Source organism: Oncorhynchus gorbuscha, linkage group LG08 (assembly GCF_021184085.1).
Source record: "Oncorhynchus gorbuscha isolate QuinsamMale2020 ecotype Even-year linkage group LG08, OgorEven_v1.0, whole genome shotgun sequence".
NCBI classification, from domain to species: Eukaryota; Metazoa; Chordata; class Actinopteri; order Salmoniformes; family Salmonidae; genus Oncorhynchus; species Oncorhynchus gorbuscha.
The window spans coordinates 44,419,498-44,434,042 of record NC_060180.1 but is presented as its reverse complement, the minus strand read 5'-3'; the positions used below and the strand labels follow the sequence as shown (position 1 = coordinate 44,434,042).

Sequence of the window (14,545 nt, the reverse complement as noted above, 5' to 3'; positions counted from 1 at the left end):
GGATACTCACCGAGACGGAGTACATGCCCTTGATGGTCTCTCTGAACTGCATGGTGGCTGTGAGGAAGATGCTCTCTGTCGCTGACAGCTTCTTCGCCCTTGTACGCAGCTCATTTACCTGGAGAGATGGTAGGTATGAAGTTACATGGATTTTTTTTAAACATAATTTAAAAAATATATATTTAACTAAGTCAGTTAAGAACAAATTCTTATTTATGGATCTCTACATGTATCATTATCCATAATTCAAAATGGCCCTGACTACGCGTTCAGATTCTCTGACCAGAACTGGTAAGTCGGTATGTTGTAAAGATGCACTGCAAGAACATGCAAGTAACCAAGCACGTGAAGGAAAATGTCTATAGACGCCTATGGCGCCATGTCTCAGAGTTATTAGTACACATGTGAGTGTGTCAATGAGTGAGAAAGAAAGATGGTGAATGAATGACAGGGCGATCTTAGTCAGTCAATAACTGCTCTTGAAAAACTCTGAAGACTAAAACACATCCTAATAAACCAATGGGCAATACAATATTGATTGTTTAATAAAACAATATGCAGTTGCAATAGGGCTAACTCCTAAGCCTGATGTGAATACCAGGTGAGTGAGAGACAGGTATCCCACCTGGTTCCCCAGGAACTCGTCCAGGTTTCGGAGCTCGTTGGTGTTGGTGATCTCCCGTTCCAGAGAAGCATTCCACTTCTCAGAAACACTCGCGGCTCGGCTGATCCTGATGGAGGGGTTATGAGGCTGCCCGCTGCCCTCGCTCGACAAGGGGTAGGAGAATGGAGAGATGGCTGTAGGTAAGGGAAGGATGTGTGTGTGTGCTTTTAGAAAGAGGGGACATGTGGTTGAGATTATACCATTGACCACTAGATGGTAGTAAAGAGACATTTTTAGTGCCTTTCAAATCGTATCAGTCATAGGGCCCTATTTTAACAAACCTAATGCAATGTTAAATCTAAACGGTAAAGTTACAGGTCCAGGGGTGTGTGAGAAATAAAAACTTTGCTATCACAATTATCGGTGCACTTGCTGGCATTGCAACGAAAGGGCTGAGTTTCGATGAATAAACAAGGTGTGAGTGTGTCAAGGCTTGGCCCCTCACTGGCCAATCAGAACGTGCTCCATGGCAAAATATGTGGTTGTTTCAGATTGTGTTTACAATCTTTTATATATTGCCTTGGAATCAACTCCAATTTCAATGCAAGACTGTTATAGTTTGTTAAATGGCTTACAGAAACTAAATGTAGACCAATCCCCTCATTTCAGGTTAACTTGAACCCATTTGCAGACCATATTGTTCTAAGTAACTGCCTTCAATAGCATTCACACTGATATAGGGTCTAGGCCTACTGTATATTTCATTATTGCTGAGCATGGACATGCCAAACATTGTCAATAAGCAACATTAAATTCATTATTGATGAGGCATAAAAATAACTAATTCTAATCATAACAACAACTTGTTTTAAATAGCCTATGTCACACTTACAGGCACCATTATTTCTCCCCATGGGCATATAATATTAAAAACAACACACTATGGAGGGTTTTTACGCACATCCAAAATGGACCTGCATGGCTAAAATAATGTGGGACGGCCTACAATGTATAGATAAAAAGGTTCATTTCAGCTCACTGTTTAATTCCTCTCAAACGTGATATTTTAATAAAGCTTTGGTGATTAAGATTTACTTCCAAGTGGTCTCAGGAGTTAAACCCTTTATCAGCAGTCTTGACTACTTCCAGATGACATTGGGCAGACAAAAACAACCTTAATTGAGAGGAGGGGAGGCTCTGCTTTTTTATCAAATAAACCTGAAAATGGTGGAAAAACATTTTTGTTTCTAAATACAGAATCTACAGGCACCAAAAGCACATTAGTCTCGTTTCATGCGCATATGGGCAGTGTGCGTCACAGCTGGATAGGCTGAGTTTTCGCTGTCAAAATTCATGCCATAGCCAACTTTGTTTACCACTAGAACCAGCTTTTGGTTGGCCTTAAATATCCCTATCAGCGCAGCCTGAAATTAGCACTTTGGATCATGTTTTTAAGGACACACCTCAAATATTTCCACCCTGCCCATCTGAGCGAAAGCGAGCTGATAGAAGACAGGTAAATTGCCAAACCTGGAATTCAGGCTGGAAAATGCAGAGCTCCAGTTTTTACATGATGAAATTGCAAACTAATGTGGGTTTGATACTAGTGCCACCTTAACGCCAGCCTAAAATAGAGCCCTAAAGCTGGAAGGCACAGTGAGCAGTTTGCTGTAGGGGCAGGACTACAGTACCTCCTTTTTCCGATTGTGTATTCTCATTAGTCCGCTTCCCGTACTCAGGTGGCTGAGAGTCTCTATTGGGCCATTTCTTCATAATCTTACTGAAAAAGCCAAGTCTGTGGAACACAAAATGCTAACATTTAACCATGACAAAGAACATAGTATCATCTCCATTCAATATACAGGAAAAAAACAAATCAATTATGGTTTACAGCCTCCTTACTCCTCCCGCCTTTACCTCTCAGGTGTGGTTGGCTGGGATTGGCTGTAGTCTTTGATAATTGAGCTCTCATTGGTACTCCTGGCTGGGAGGCTGAACCTTCCAACATCCGTGGTAATATCTGAAGATTTCTGAAACTGAGGGAAAACAATTACTGACCATCTAAGATTGTATGACATGAGACAACAACCATGCTGGGGATAAATCAGATACATAATTATTAACCAGTAACACATGGGGAATGATTGTGCCTAGAAAGTAAGAAAATATTGAGAACAGATGTCATGCCATTTCCCCAGGTGTAGGTGTAGTACTAGTGCAAAACTCCCAGGCCCAGCCACACCAGTTAGTTAGCTAGTTCCAATGATGTGTATAAACCCTAGATGACAGTTGGGAGTGATGTTTTGAAGCCAGAGCGCAGCCATTTTTGTGCAGCCATTTTCCCTCCATTGTAAAAAAAGATTTTTGAAGTTATAGAAATGCCTTTAATGTCTACATTTGTTTTTGAGAATCCTTAGTTGCTACATACATTTTTGGACTTATAAATTAATGATAAACCCATTGATTCTTGATGTTTTTTGTTGTTGAAGAATATACCTTATAAATGCCTCCTTGAGCTTAGTTCAACGGTCGTACCCCATCAGAACCCAACATAAGCTTTTTTTTCTTACTTCAATGTTTGTAAACAAGTTAAATGTAAACAAACACTGTACATCCCCAAAACATGGTTAAAAAAATAATTTCCTCAATGATCAGTCATTGCATTCATAGCATCGATCCCTCCGCTTTTTTACCAAAACATTTTTTAGACCCACTACAACAAAGAAATACTTAAATACAGGTATTTTGTCCTTTAAACATTTGATTGAAATACTGTAGAATTCCATTCGTTCCTATGGAGGACTGCTCCTTCTGAGGAGTGCCAATATGGCGGCCAATGGCTTCAAAGCCACTCATTTGGCCAATAAATAGCATAATAAATCAAGGGTGTATATACATCATTGGTTAGTACCCAATTCCCCAGCAGGAACGCCTGTCTGCCTGCAGCCACCACACCCATAGCCAAGTTCAGTCTCTCTCCCTTCCTGCTCTCTTACAGTAATCTCCCACCATGGACATCAAAGGAATGGACTGAGATAAAGGAACATGGTGGACACGCCCTCTTAACCCATGTTTAAAACCTTCAGCAGCATCATGAGCCTAACCTCTGCCTGACTTATGACCTTTTTTTGCTGTAGTCAATTGAGGGCAGCAATGAACATCACAGACTAAAAGATTAGTTATCATTGTGTATCTTGATTGCCACAAACCAGTGTGCTATATGAGAGGCTATAGTTTGTAGAACAAAACAATTATCATCTCTCTTTACCAACAGAGAATACACACAAGGACAACTGGGGAACTAATCCCATTACTACTCCCATAACATTGAACTTGTATCAATGGGATGTGAACTGTACATGGTTTTGATGGTGTTGCCTAAACATTGTGACAGAAAAAGGTCAGAAACAAGCTGCAGCAACCAGAGAGCCATCCAGTCACTGTGTTTAGGTGGCAGAGGATGGTTCATGGTTGTGACTAGCTCTGTTTTCTGAGTCTTTCCCTGGCCTGAAGAAGAGAAGCCAGTATATAGAACCCGCAGAACACTGTAGAACATTGCAGACCCATCCAGCCGGGGACTGTGAGACGAGCGGAGATGAGACCCTGTCTTAACATACACAAAGCCTGCAGTGCATGCACAGCAAGAGTCAGTCAGCGTGCAGTGCCAGGGCCCGTAGTGGTTTTCCATAGTCAGGCCGGTTGGTACCTGGACCTCAGGTTTGTGTGGACGGATGTGGACCTCTGGTTGGTTGGACTGGCCCATGCCACTGACCCCCGGTGAGGGGCTCATGGGTGGGAGGGGGAAGCTCCAAAACTCGCTCTCCTGGGAACCCTTAAGGTTAAACATCAGCCCGCTTCGGGCGTAGGCTAACCGCCGCTTGTGATTGGGCCGCTTGCGGGAGCGCACCCTGACCTATGGTGGCCAGGAAAGGTCAAGAGGCACTGGTGAGTTGAGGGACTGAGAGACCCCTCACTGTCCAAGGTTCAGTAGGAACAAAATGGGAAAATACATTTTGAAACAGGTGGTCGCATGTAGAATTTTCTTAAAAGTTAGAAAGTGGCAGAAGATTTACAATGTAAGTTTACTTTTAATCTGACTATTTCAAGATATGGCATATGAGGGTGCAGTGGGTTGGACCATTCTTTTGTCATCAGTAATTTCGGGAAAAAACTTTACCTAATTGGAAATATTATTATTTATTTTTTTACTTCATATGTTGGTGGTGCTGGAGATGATGAATATGAAGTAGACATTTTTTTTTACATTTCACTTTAAAACCTGGAAATCACATGATCATTAAGACAGTGGATGAATCAAACGCATTATTATTTAATAAGTATTGAAAAAACGTAGACTACAGATAAAATAGAACAATTGGCATGAAGTATAACAAGCCCTAGAAATATCCAAATGATAAATTATATTTAAAAAAAAATTGAGAACAAACAATATGGGTATGGATACAGCGGGAACATGTAGGTTTGGGCAAGTATGAAATCATTAATGTTTGGAAAGTCCCAGTCATCATCATGTCTAGTTTAGGTGGTTCCATTTCTGTGAAATGTTAAGTCGTCTTAAACTAAATCTTATACCCCCCAATGTTGAATTAGATCTTTTCGGTTCTAAAATGTTTCCCCGCTTCGTGCCTACTGACCAGCTGAAGAGTGGGATCCATCCATGTGTGTGTCAGCAGCAGGAAATACAGTAACAACATGCCATATAGCATCTTAGCTACAGTTGAAGTCGGAAGTTTACATACATTAAAACTCATTTTTCAACCACTCCACAGATTTCTTGTTAAAACTATAGTTTTGGCAAGTCGGTTAGGACATCTACTTTGTGCATGACAAGTCATTTTTCCAACAATTGTTTATAAACAGATTATTTCACTGAATCACAATTCCAGTGGGTCAGAAGTTTACACGAGTCCTATGTCGACATAACCTGAAACGCCACTCAGCAAGGAAGATGCCACTGCTCCAAAACCGCCATAAACAAGCCAGACTACGGTTTGCACCTGGGGACAAAGATCATACTTTTTGGAGAAATATCCTCTGGTCTGATGAGACAAAAATAGAACAGTTTGGCCATAATGACCATCGTTAAGTTTGGAGGTAAAAGGGGAGGCTTGCAAGCCAAAGAACACCATCCCAACCATGAAGCACGGGGGTGTCAGCATCACGTTGTGGGGGGTGCTTTGCTGCAGGAGGGACTGGTGCACTTCACAAAGTAGATGGCATCATTAGGAAGGAAATGTATTTGGATATATTGAAGCAACATCTCAAGACATCAGTCAGGAAGTTAAAGCTTGGTCGCAAATGGCTCTTCCAAATGGATAATGACCCCAAGCATACTTCCAAAGTTGAGGCAAAATGGCTTAAGGACAACAAAGTCAAGGTATTGGGAGTGGCCATCACAAAGCCCTGACCTCCATCCTATAGAAAATGTGTGGGCAGAACTGAAAAAGCGTGTGCGAGCAAGGAGGCATACAAACCTGACTCAGTTACACCAGCTCTGTCAGGATGAATGGGCCAAAATTCACCCATCTTATTGTGGGAAGATTGTGGAAGGCTACCCAAAACGTTTGACCAAGTTAAACAATTTAAAGGCAATGCTACCAAATACTAATTGAGTGTATGTAAATGTCTGACCCACTGGGAATGTGATGAAAGAAATAAAAGCGGAAATAAATAATTCTCTCTACTATTATTCTGATATTTCATTCTTAAAATAAAGTGGTGATCCTAACTGACCCAAGACAGGGTACCCTTTCCAGGATTAATGTCAGGAATTGTGAAAAACTCAGTTTAAATGTATTTGGCTAAGGTGTATGTAAACTTCCGACATCAACTGTACCTGTGTGTGTGATAAGTAATGAGGCAATAGAATAACATTAATGACAGTCACATACAGTATGAGACCAGTACCTCAGTGGCAGAGGGAGAGCTGTGATACGTAATGGTGTAGAGTGTAATAGTAATAATTACATTACGAGAGAAGAACACCTCAGTAGTACATATCTAACGTGTATGAAGGAACAATAGTAGAGTAGTAGTACCTCAGTAATGGAGGAAGAGCTGTCTGAGCCTGACCCTGAGGAGCTGAGTTTGGACACGTTGTCCAGCGAGATAGACTTCCCGCGGTTCCTGAGGTTAAGAGATAGAAATATGTCAACTGTAAACAATGTTAGAATTCAAGACATTGCTATAAGACATTGATGAAAGATAAATCAGAGAATGGGGAAAGAAACAACTTGATGTATATCTACCTAGTGATCCAAGATCATATTGAGGGGACATTGAAGGGTCTTAACAGGTATGGTTGAGAGAAACACTAAGACATGACCTAACCAGTGATGTAGAGGTAAGAAAATAGGTGGGTAAATGATATTCGCAGGGAGTAACGCTCCCTATGCTTTCAATGCCTTTCTCCGCAAAAGATGAGTCAACACCGGTGCATAAATGGCGTTTACTCTCCACTTCACCACTGGACATAACATTGTGATAACATCACATGATAATATGTCATACAGCAGCAACCCCTCCATGCGTTTATCCCTGGGCCGCTGGATCTCAGGGCTGGAGTCTTCCGGTTGTCTTCCCTCCCTCCTGCTCTTCCACCTCTTCGCATGCTCCTTGATATCTTCCAAGTGGGAGTAGCGCTCCAGGGTGCCTGTGTAAGGGGACAGGCTGGTGTGCGCCCCCTCTCCGTCCCTGTTAAAAAATATAATATGGATTGGATTTACAGTACCGGTCAAAAGTTGACACCTACACACTCAAGGGCTTTTCTTTATTTTTGCTATTTTCTACATTGTAGAATAATAATGAAGACATCAAAACTATGGACATATGGAATCATGTAGTAACCAAAACAAATTGTTAAACACATCAAAATACATTTTAGATTCTTCAAAGTAGCCACCCTTTGCTTTGACAGCTTTGAACACTCTTGGCATTCTCTCAACCATGAGGTAGGTCACCTGGAATGCATTTAAATTAACATGTGTGCCTTGTTAAGTTAATTTGTCAAATTAATTTCCTTCTTAATGGGTTTGAACCAATCAGTTGTGTTGTGACAAGGTAGGGATGGTGTACAGAAGATAGCCCTATTTGGTAGAAGACCAAGTCCATATTATGGCAAGAACAGCTCAAATATGCAAAGAGAAACGACAGTCCATCATTACTTTAAGACATCAAGGTCAGTCAATCCAGTACATTTCAAGAACTTTGAAAGTTTCTTCAAGTGCAGTCGCAAAAACCATCAAGCTCTATGATGAAACTGGATCTCATGAGGACCGCCACAGGAAAGGAAGACCCAGAGTTACCTCGGCTGCAGAGGATAAATTCATTAGAGTTACCAGCCTCAGATTACAGCCATATAAATGCTTCACAGAGTTCAAGTAACAGACACATCTCAACATCAACTCTCCAGAGGAGACTGCGTGAATCAGGCCTTCATGGTCAAATTGCTGCAAATAAACCACTACCAAAGGACACCAATAAGAAGAAGAGACTTGCTTGGGCCAAGAAAAAGAGCAATGAACATTAGACCGGTGGAAAGTCCAAATTTGCGATTTTTTGTTCCAACTGCCGTGTCATTGTGAGACCCAGAGTAGGTGAACGGATGAGCTCTACATGTGTGGTTCCCACCGTGAAGCATGGAGGAGGTGTGATGGTGTGGGAGTGCCTAGCTGGTGACACTGTCTGATTTATATAGAATTCAAGACACACTTAACTAGCATGGTTACCACAGCATTCTGCAGCCATACGTCATCCCATCTGGTTTGTACTTAGTGGGACTATCATTTGATTTTCAACAGGACAATGACCCAACACACCTCCAGGCTGTGTAAGGGCTATTTGACCAAGAAGGAGAGTGATGGGGTGCTTCATTAGATGGCCTCCACAATCACCCAACCTTAACCCAATTGAGATGGTTTGGGATGGGTTGGACCGCAGAGTGAAAGAAAAGCATCCAACAAGTGCTCAGCGCATGTGGAACTCCTTCAAGACTGTTGGCAAAGCATTCCAGGTGAAGCTACCAATAGTTGATGAATAAGTTCAAAGTTCTATATCCACCTGGGGGATGCCACTGCTACCTAATCTGCCACTGCACACATCAGCTATCACAGTGGATAGGTCAGAGGTGAAGGATGGGGTGAGCGGTAGGGAGGTGAGGGATGGGAGAGAATCGTACCTGCCAGCCTTGGGGTCCAGGGGAAGGGAGAGAGGTCTGTTGAGAGGAGGTGGAGAGCCTCTACCCTCTCTCTTCTCCGATTCTGTGTTCCTTTGGGTAGCCTCCTGTCTGTTAACCTCTGGGCCTGGTTGGAGGCTCCTATTGGGGCTTGGTTCCAAACTGTGCTGCCTCCTCAGCTCCTTCCTCTCCAGGCTTCTCTGGTGCTTGGGCGAGGGCTGGTTCTGGTGCTTGGGCTGAAGCTTGGGCGGGGGCTGGGGCATGGACTGGGTCTTGGAAGGGAGCTGGGAAGGCATGGGCTTCTCTACCTCAGCCTTTGAGCTAGAAGTAGGGTCAGATTTGTGCTGGTCAGAAAAACTCAGGGCCCTGAAGTTCAAAGTTCTATAACTTTATTGTACATTTTTAGGATATAAAAAGATGAGCGTTAGTGCCTGTTTAGATCTGGTTTGTTCCTGAACAGTGTCTGCATCTTCTTGATGCTGTTCCTCTTTATCAGGTATTCTTTCCTCTTCTGAGAGCCTCGCCACGCTGCCTGGATCACTGTGGCCGCACGGCATCTGGTGTCCGCCCGGAACGCACGCCAACATCGCTATAGGAGAAGATGAGATCAACTTTATTATCCCTGAGGGGAAATTTGGCTAGGACACAGTAGCACAGCTGTAAAAATACATGAATCTTACCCTACCACTCAGGGGCTTTTTATACAGTGCTCCCTGAAAAATATATTACAAGGGCTGGGATAGGTCTTGTACACATTGTTGTGATTTTAAGCAATAGTTACCAGTGGGATCATGGTTTCTGCCATATAGGTACAAACCTGTATTCTGATGGCGGCGTCTTTCTTGTAGAGGAAGTGGCTCCTGCTGAGACAGGCCCTGAACCAGCGCTGGAGGATGACGATGTGACGCATCACTTCCTTGTTCAGGGTGTCCTGGAGATGCTGCTTCTCCCTCTCCTTCAGGAACACCTGGGAGAAAAAGGACATTTAGATGGGACTACATGTTTAATATGAAGTCAAATTATGCTTTTGGTTGTTTAAGCAAGAATTACTAAATCCCTTTTCAGCTTTTCTATGGAGGCTATAATGGCTAAAATGTAAAGTGTTACCTTGTTTTTCCCAATCTGGTACGTGCTCTGTCCTAGGCCCATCTCCTGCAGCAGGTTAGCTATGTCCTCTGGTGCTGTGGTGGCTTCTTTAGGCAGCAACAGTTTGAACTGCTCTAGGAACTCTGTGAAGGTGAACTTGGCGTTGTAGCCAGACTTCTGGATGCGTACCGTCTCCAACATGCCTGTGTACCTCAGCTGCTGTTGCACCAGAGCATTATCAAACAGCATCTCCTTCTACAAGGAACACAAAGAGTTGCATCACTGAATGCATTCAAAAGAGAAATTCTGTCATTAATACTGACTTAAGCGTCTGCTAAATCAGGGGTTTTCAAACCGTTCCTTGGGGACCCCAGACGTTCCATGTATTTGAACTATTACGGAGCAAGCTAACCTGATTCAACTTGTCAAGTAATCATCAAGCCATTGACTCTGTGAATCAGGTGTGCTAGTTTAGGGATACAAAATTGTGATATGTCTGTCTGGGGGTCGCGGAGGAAATTTGAAAACCACTGTGCTAAATTGCCAAAATGCAAATAAATATAAGGGTTGGGGTCAATTCAGGAAGTACACAAAAATTCAAATTCAAATTCTCTTCAATTAGAAAAATTCTGAATTGATATTTGGTTTACTTTCTTAATTTAAATGGAATTGACCCCAAACCTGGTAACTACTGTATCGTCCTAGGTATTCCCTTACGGAAAAACAACATTAATTTCAACGTGATCACATTTTGAAAAACATTTTTTTCACATGTGAAATTTCAGGTGAAATTATGTGACCTTTTCTTTCAGGGATAGACATAGACAATCTTTATACAGTACATGTAATCCTACCTTCTCAGCATTGGAACGGATACAGCGGATGAAGAAAGGCTCTGCTTTCCCCACAGTCTCCAGCAGCTTATTGAGAGACGCCTACAGAATAACATTACAATATATCACATCAGTTACCTGAGGCAATGGTGTTTACAGCCCCCATTAGTGATCTTTAATGGAGTTTCAATGAAATACACACAATGCTAAGACAAGCTCATTTTTTCTGGTCAGCTCTCAGTGGGAGGAGGCTGGTGTGTGTGCCTGCATGTGTGTGTGTTGGGAAAGCAGACCTGGAACTGAGCGCTGATGCTGGGTGGTTTCTTCCTCTGATGTGGGTGGAGCAGAGAGCGGGAGGCTCGGTCATGGAGCGTCAGGCCTACGATGTGCTTCAGGGACCGAGAGTTCATCAGATTCTGTAGGACGTACCACATCAATCATCATCACACATTGTTACACAACTACAATGACACAGTATTGTAATGTGATTATACATAGGACCAGGTCCTGTCTATGTGAACTGTAAAGACAGTACAGAAGTGACTGTATAGTTCCCCTAAGGAAAAGCACCTTTAGTAAATCTGCATTCTCTGTGAGAGCTTCCCATGTCTGGAATACACTGCCATCAGACACACATAACTGCACCACATATCACACTTTCACAAAATGCTTGAAGACCTGGCTAAAGGTCAATCAGATTTGTGAACATGGTCCCTAGCTGTGTGTTGCCGCTTTCCATGTTGTCTGTTGTCTGTAGCTTGTGAGGTGTGGAAACACTTTGTTGCTTTTATGAATTTTGTTTTGCTGCTTTTTGTTCTATGTTGCTCTGTCTGTATGCTATGTCTTGCTTGTCCTATGTTGCTATGTCTTGCTTGTTCTATGGTGCTATTGTATATATTGTAATTGTTTTTAATAACCTGCCCAGGGACTGCGGTTGAAAATTAGCCGGCTGGCTAAAACCGGCACTTTTACTGAAACGTTGATTAATGTGCACTGTCCCTGTAAAAATAAAATAAACTAAAAAAACTAAGTAACATAAACCAATAAAAAGACCCAAGAAATCACTTCTTTGATAATGGCAACTACTAGTACATTACCGTAGGAATGAGCTGCTTGTGCTTGCTGGCCTTGTTCTTCCTATGGGGAGAAAAGACAGAGATGGTGGTGACCTGGATTTTACAGGCAAGATGGATGACAATTATTATGTATTCATGGCTTGACAATGATAAAGTTGGCTAGAGCAGGCTAGCTTTCAGCATAGTTTCTTGTTGATAATGTGCAGTATGTAACATCCCATCAACAACCTGGCTCCTGCTTTTCCCTCCAGCCCACTTACTTCTTTTTCTCATAGTTGGCAAAGATGTCCTCAAACACCTCCAGAGGATTGTCATCGGACCGATCGAACGAGAAGTCCAGTAGAGAGCTGTGGCTGGAGAAAAATGTTAGTTGAATCAGATGACACAATCTCTATTGCATTCCACACTGTCTTTTCCCACCTGGACAAAAGGAACACCTATGTGAGATTGCAGTTCACGTTCAACACCATTGTGTCTTCCAAACTCATCACTAAGCTGCTAAGAACCCTGGGACTAAACACATCCCTCTGAAAACGGATCCTGACGGGCTACCTCAGGTGGTGAGGGTAGGCAACAACACATCCGTCACGCTGACCCTCGACACGGGGGCTCCCTCAGGGGTGCGTGCTCAGTTCCCTCCTGTACTCCCACGACTGTGGCCACACACGACTCCAACACCATCATTAAGTTTGCAGATGACACGAGTGGTAAGCTTGATCACTGACAACGGTGAGACAGCCTATAGGAAGTAGGTCAGAGACCTGGCAGTGTGGTGCCAGGACAACATCCTCTCCCTCAACGTGGGAAGGACCAAGGAGCTCGTCGTGGATTACAAGAAACAAAGGGCCGAACATGCCCCACTCACATCGACGGAGCAGTTCGAGAGCTTCAAGTTCCTCGGTGTCCACATCAATCAGAACCTGTGATGGTCCAAACACACCAGCACAGTCGTGAAGGAGCCTGAAAAGATTTGGCTTGAGATGTCAGATCCTCAAAAGGTTCTACAGCTGCACCATTGAAAGCATCTTGACTTGCTGCATCATCGCTTTCTATGGCAAGTGCTCATCATACGACCGCAGGACACTACAGAGGGTAGCATATACAACCCAGTACATCACTGGGGCCAACTCCCTGCCATCCAGGACCTCTATATCAGGCGGTGTCAGAGGAAGGCCCAAAAATTGTCAAAGACTCCATCCACTGAAGTCATAGACTGTTCTCTCTGCTACCACATGGCAAGCGGTGCAAGAATGCCAAGTCTGGGACCAAAAGGCTCCTGAACTGCTTCTACCCCCAAGCCATAAGAGTTTTAAACCGGTAATCAAATGGCTACTCGGACTGTTTACATTGACCCCCTTAATTATTTATTTCTACACTGACACTCCCACACACACTAAGTCCACACCTGTTGTATTTGGCACATCTGAACAACACACTTTGATTTGATGCATTTGGCTGGAACAAAAACCTGCCCCTACATCAGCCCTCTGTGGATACGATAGCACACGCCTGGACTAAGGCCTTCTGTCTCTTCTCCTTCGATGAAGGTGAAACATGCTCAACTATAACGTTGCAACTGTAACAAGTGGCAGCATAGTCTCTCTCTCTTACCTGGACAGTCTCTGCAGAGCCGAGCTCGGTCTCCTCTTCAGTTCCCCTATAGACTGACGGGAGGTGCGTTTCACCAGACCTGTAGAGTAAACAGGCCTTGCCATGTTAGTCATCTTATCATCATCGTCGCCACCAAAGTGTAGCAAGTCATATCTCAAGAGACTCATAACCTGACCAGAAAAAAAACAAATAACTCTTGACCAATTACAGTTATATGCTAATAAAAAGTGCACCGTTTTCTCTTGCCTGGTCAGTTCATGTAAACGTGAAATACCCTCTCTCCTCGACCTGTCCAATCAGGGTATCTAAAGTGAAGCCTACCTGGGACTGCCCGGCGGCGTCCGGCCTCGTTGAAGGCCGCTATGATGCGTATGGTGGCCCGGAGGATGCCCCATCGGAACACTGCCACCGGGTCTGACCCAATCAGCTGACGCATGAATGCCCGCTCGCTGCTACGTAGCAACGCCACGATGTCCGGACGCATGTGATCCGTGTTCTTCTTCCGGAAATCCTGATCGTGATACGGGGAAGAGGAGAGGAGAGGTAGAGATGGAATGGGTTTGAGAAGGGAGAGCGAGACACATGGAGGTAGAGAGGAAGAGGAGACGGATGGAGGAAGGAGGAGAGGAAGGAGATGCAGAGGGACACAATGAGAGGAGGAAGACAGGATAAAGAAAGGGTTGTGAGGAGGAAGACAGGATAAAGAAAGGGTTGAGAGGAGGAAGACAGGATAAAGAAAGGGTTGAGAGGAGGAAGACAGGATAAAGAAAGGGTTGGAAGCAGGACAGTTAGCTGTGTGATGTCCTTTCGACTGACAGTGTAGACTAATAGGTTGCTCCCCTTGCCCTTTCTCTACCTTGATCTGGTATTTGACCTTCCCAGCGAAGTGTTGGATGACGAAGGCTGGTAACATCACTGTGGTGGGGACGAAGTACGGGTTGTCTTGATGCTGCTGCTTGAACTTGTTCAGCAGAGTGTCATCCGTGGCCTGAGGGAGACTAAGGTCACAAAGACTGGGTTAGGTAAAAGCAATAGAGGAAGCCAAACAGTAAGCTTCTTTTCATCTGTCCAGACTACTGAGATACAGCCCTTGCAGACAGAGCCAGGATATTTTCCTGACCATGTGACCTGACTAGAAACA

The 14,545-nt window shown here is 43.7% G+C and overlaps 1 protein-coding gene across 9 annotated transcripts in view; it reads right to left on the bottom strand.

Moving 5' to 3' along the window:
- Positions 1 to 14,545, bottom strand: part of LOC124041688 (unconventional myosin-IXb-like) — a 74,700-nt gene that overhangs the window by 17,512 nt on the left and 42,643 nt on the right. For 8 of the 9 annotated variants that reach the window (XM_046359564.1, XM_046359565.1, XM_046359570.1 and 5 more), the window contains exons 12-29: positions 14,261 to 14,402; positions 13,726 to 13,915; positions 13,405 to 13,483; positions 12,054 to 12,146; positions 11,815 to 11,854; positions 11,011 to 11,133; positions 10,739 to 10,819; positions 9,906 to 10,139; positions 9,616 to 9,765; positions 9,230 to 9,387; positions 8,802 to 9,119; positions 7,136 to 7,318; positions 6,664 to 6,751; positions 4,311 to 4,517; positions 2,522 to 2,640; positions 2,296 to 2,399; positions 626 to 798; positions 11 to 118 (exon numbers count right to left, since the gene is read on the bottom strand). In XM_046359564.1, the coding sequence (XP_046215520.1) occupies positions 11 to 118; positions 626 to 798; positions 2,296 to 2,399; positions 2,522 to 2,640; positions 4,311 to 4,517; positions 6,664 to 6,751; positions 7,136 to 7,318; positions 8,802 to 9,119; positions 9,230 to 9,387; positions 9,616 to 9,765; positions 9,906 to 10,139; positions 10,739 to 10,819; positions 11,011 to 11,133; positions 11,815 to 11,854; positions 12,054 to 12,146; positions 13,405 to 13,483; positions 13,726 to 13,915; positions 14,261 to 14,402 (2,590 nt within the window). The remainder of the gene's footprint in view (positions 1 to 10; positions 119 to 625; positions 799 to 2,295; positions 2,400 to 2,521; positions 2,641 to 4,310; positions 4,518 to 6,663; positions 6,752 to 7,135; positions 7,319 to 8,801; positions 9,120 to 9,229; positions 9,388 to 9,615; positions 9,766 to 9,905; positions 10,140 to 10,738; positions 10,820 to 11,010; positions 11,134 to 11,814; positions 11,855 to 12,053; positions 12,147 to 13,404; positions 13,484 to 13,725; positions 13,916 to 14,260; positions 14,403 to 14,545) is intronic. The other variant, XM_046359568.1, reaches the window with a different exon arrangement.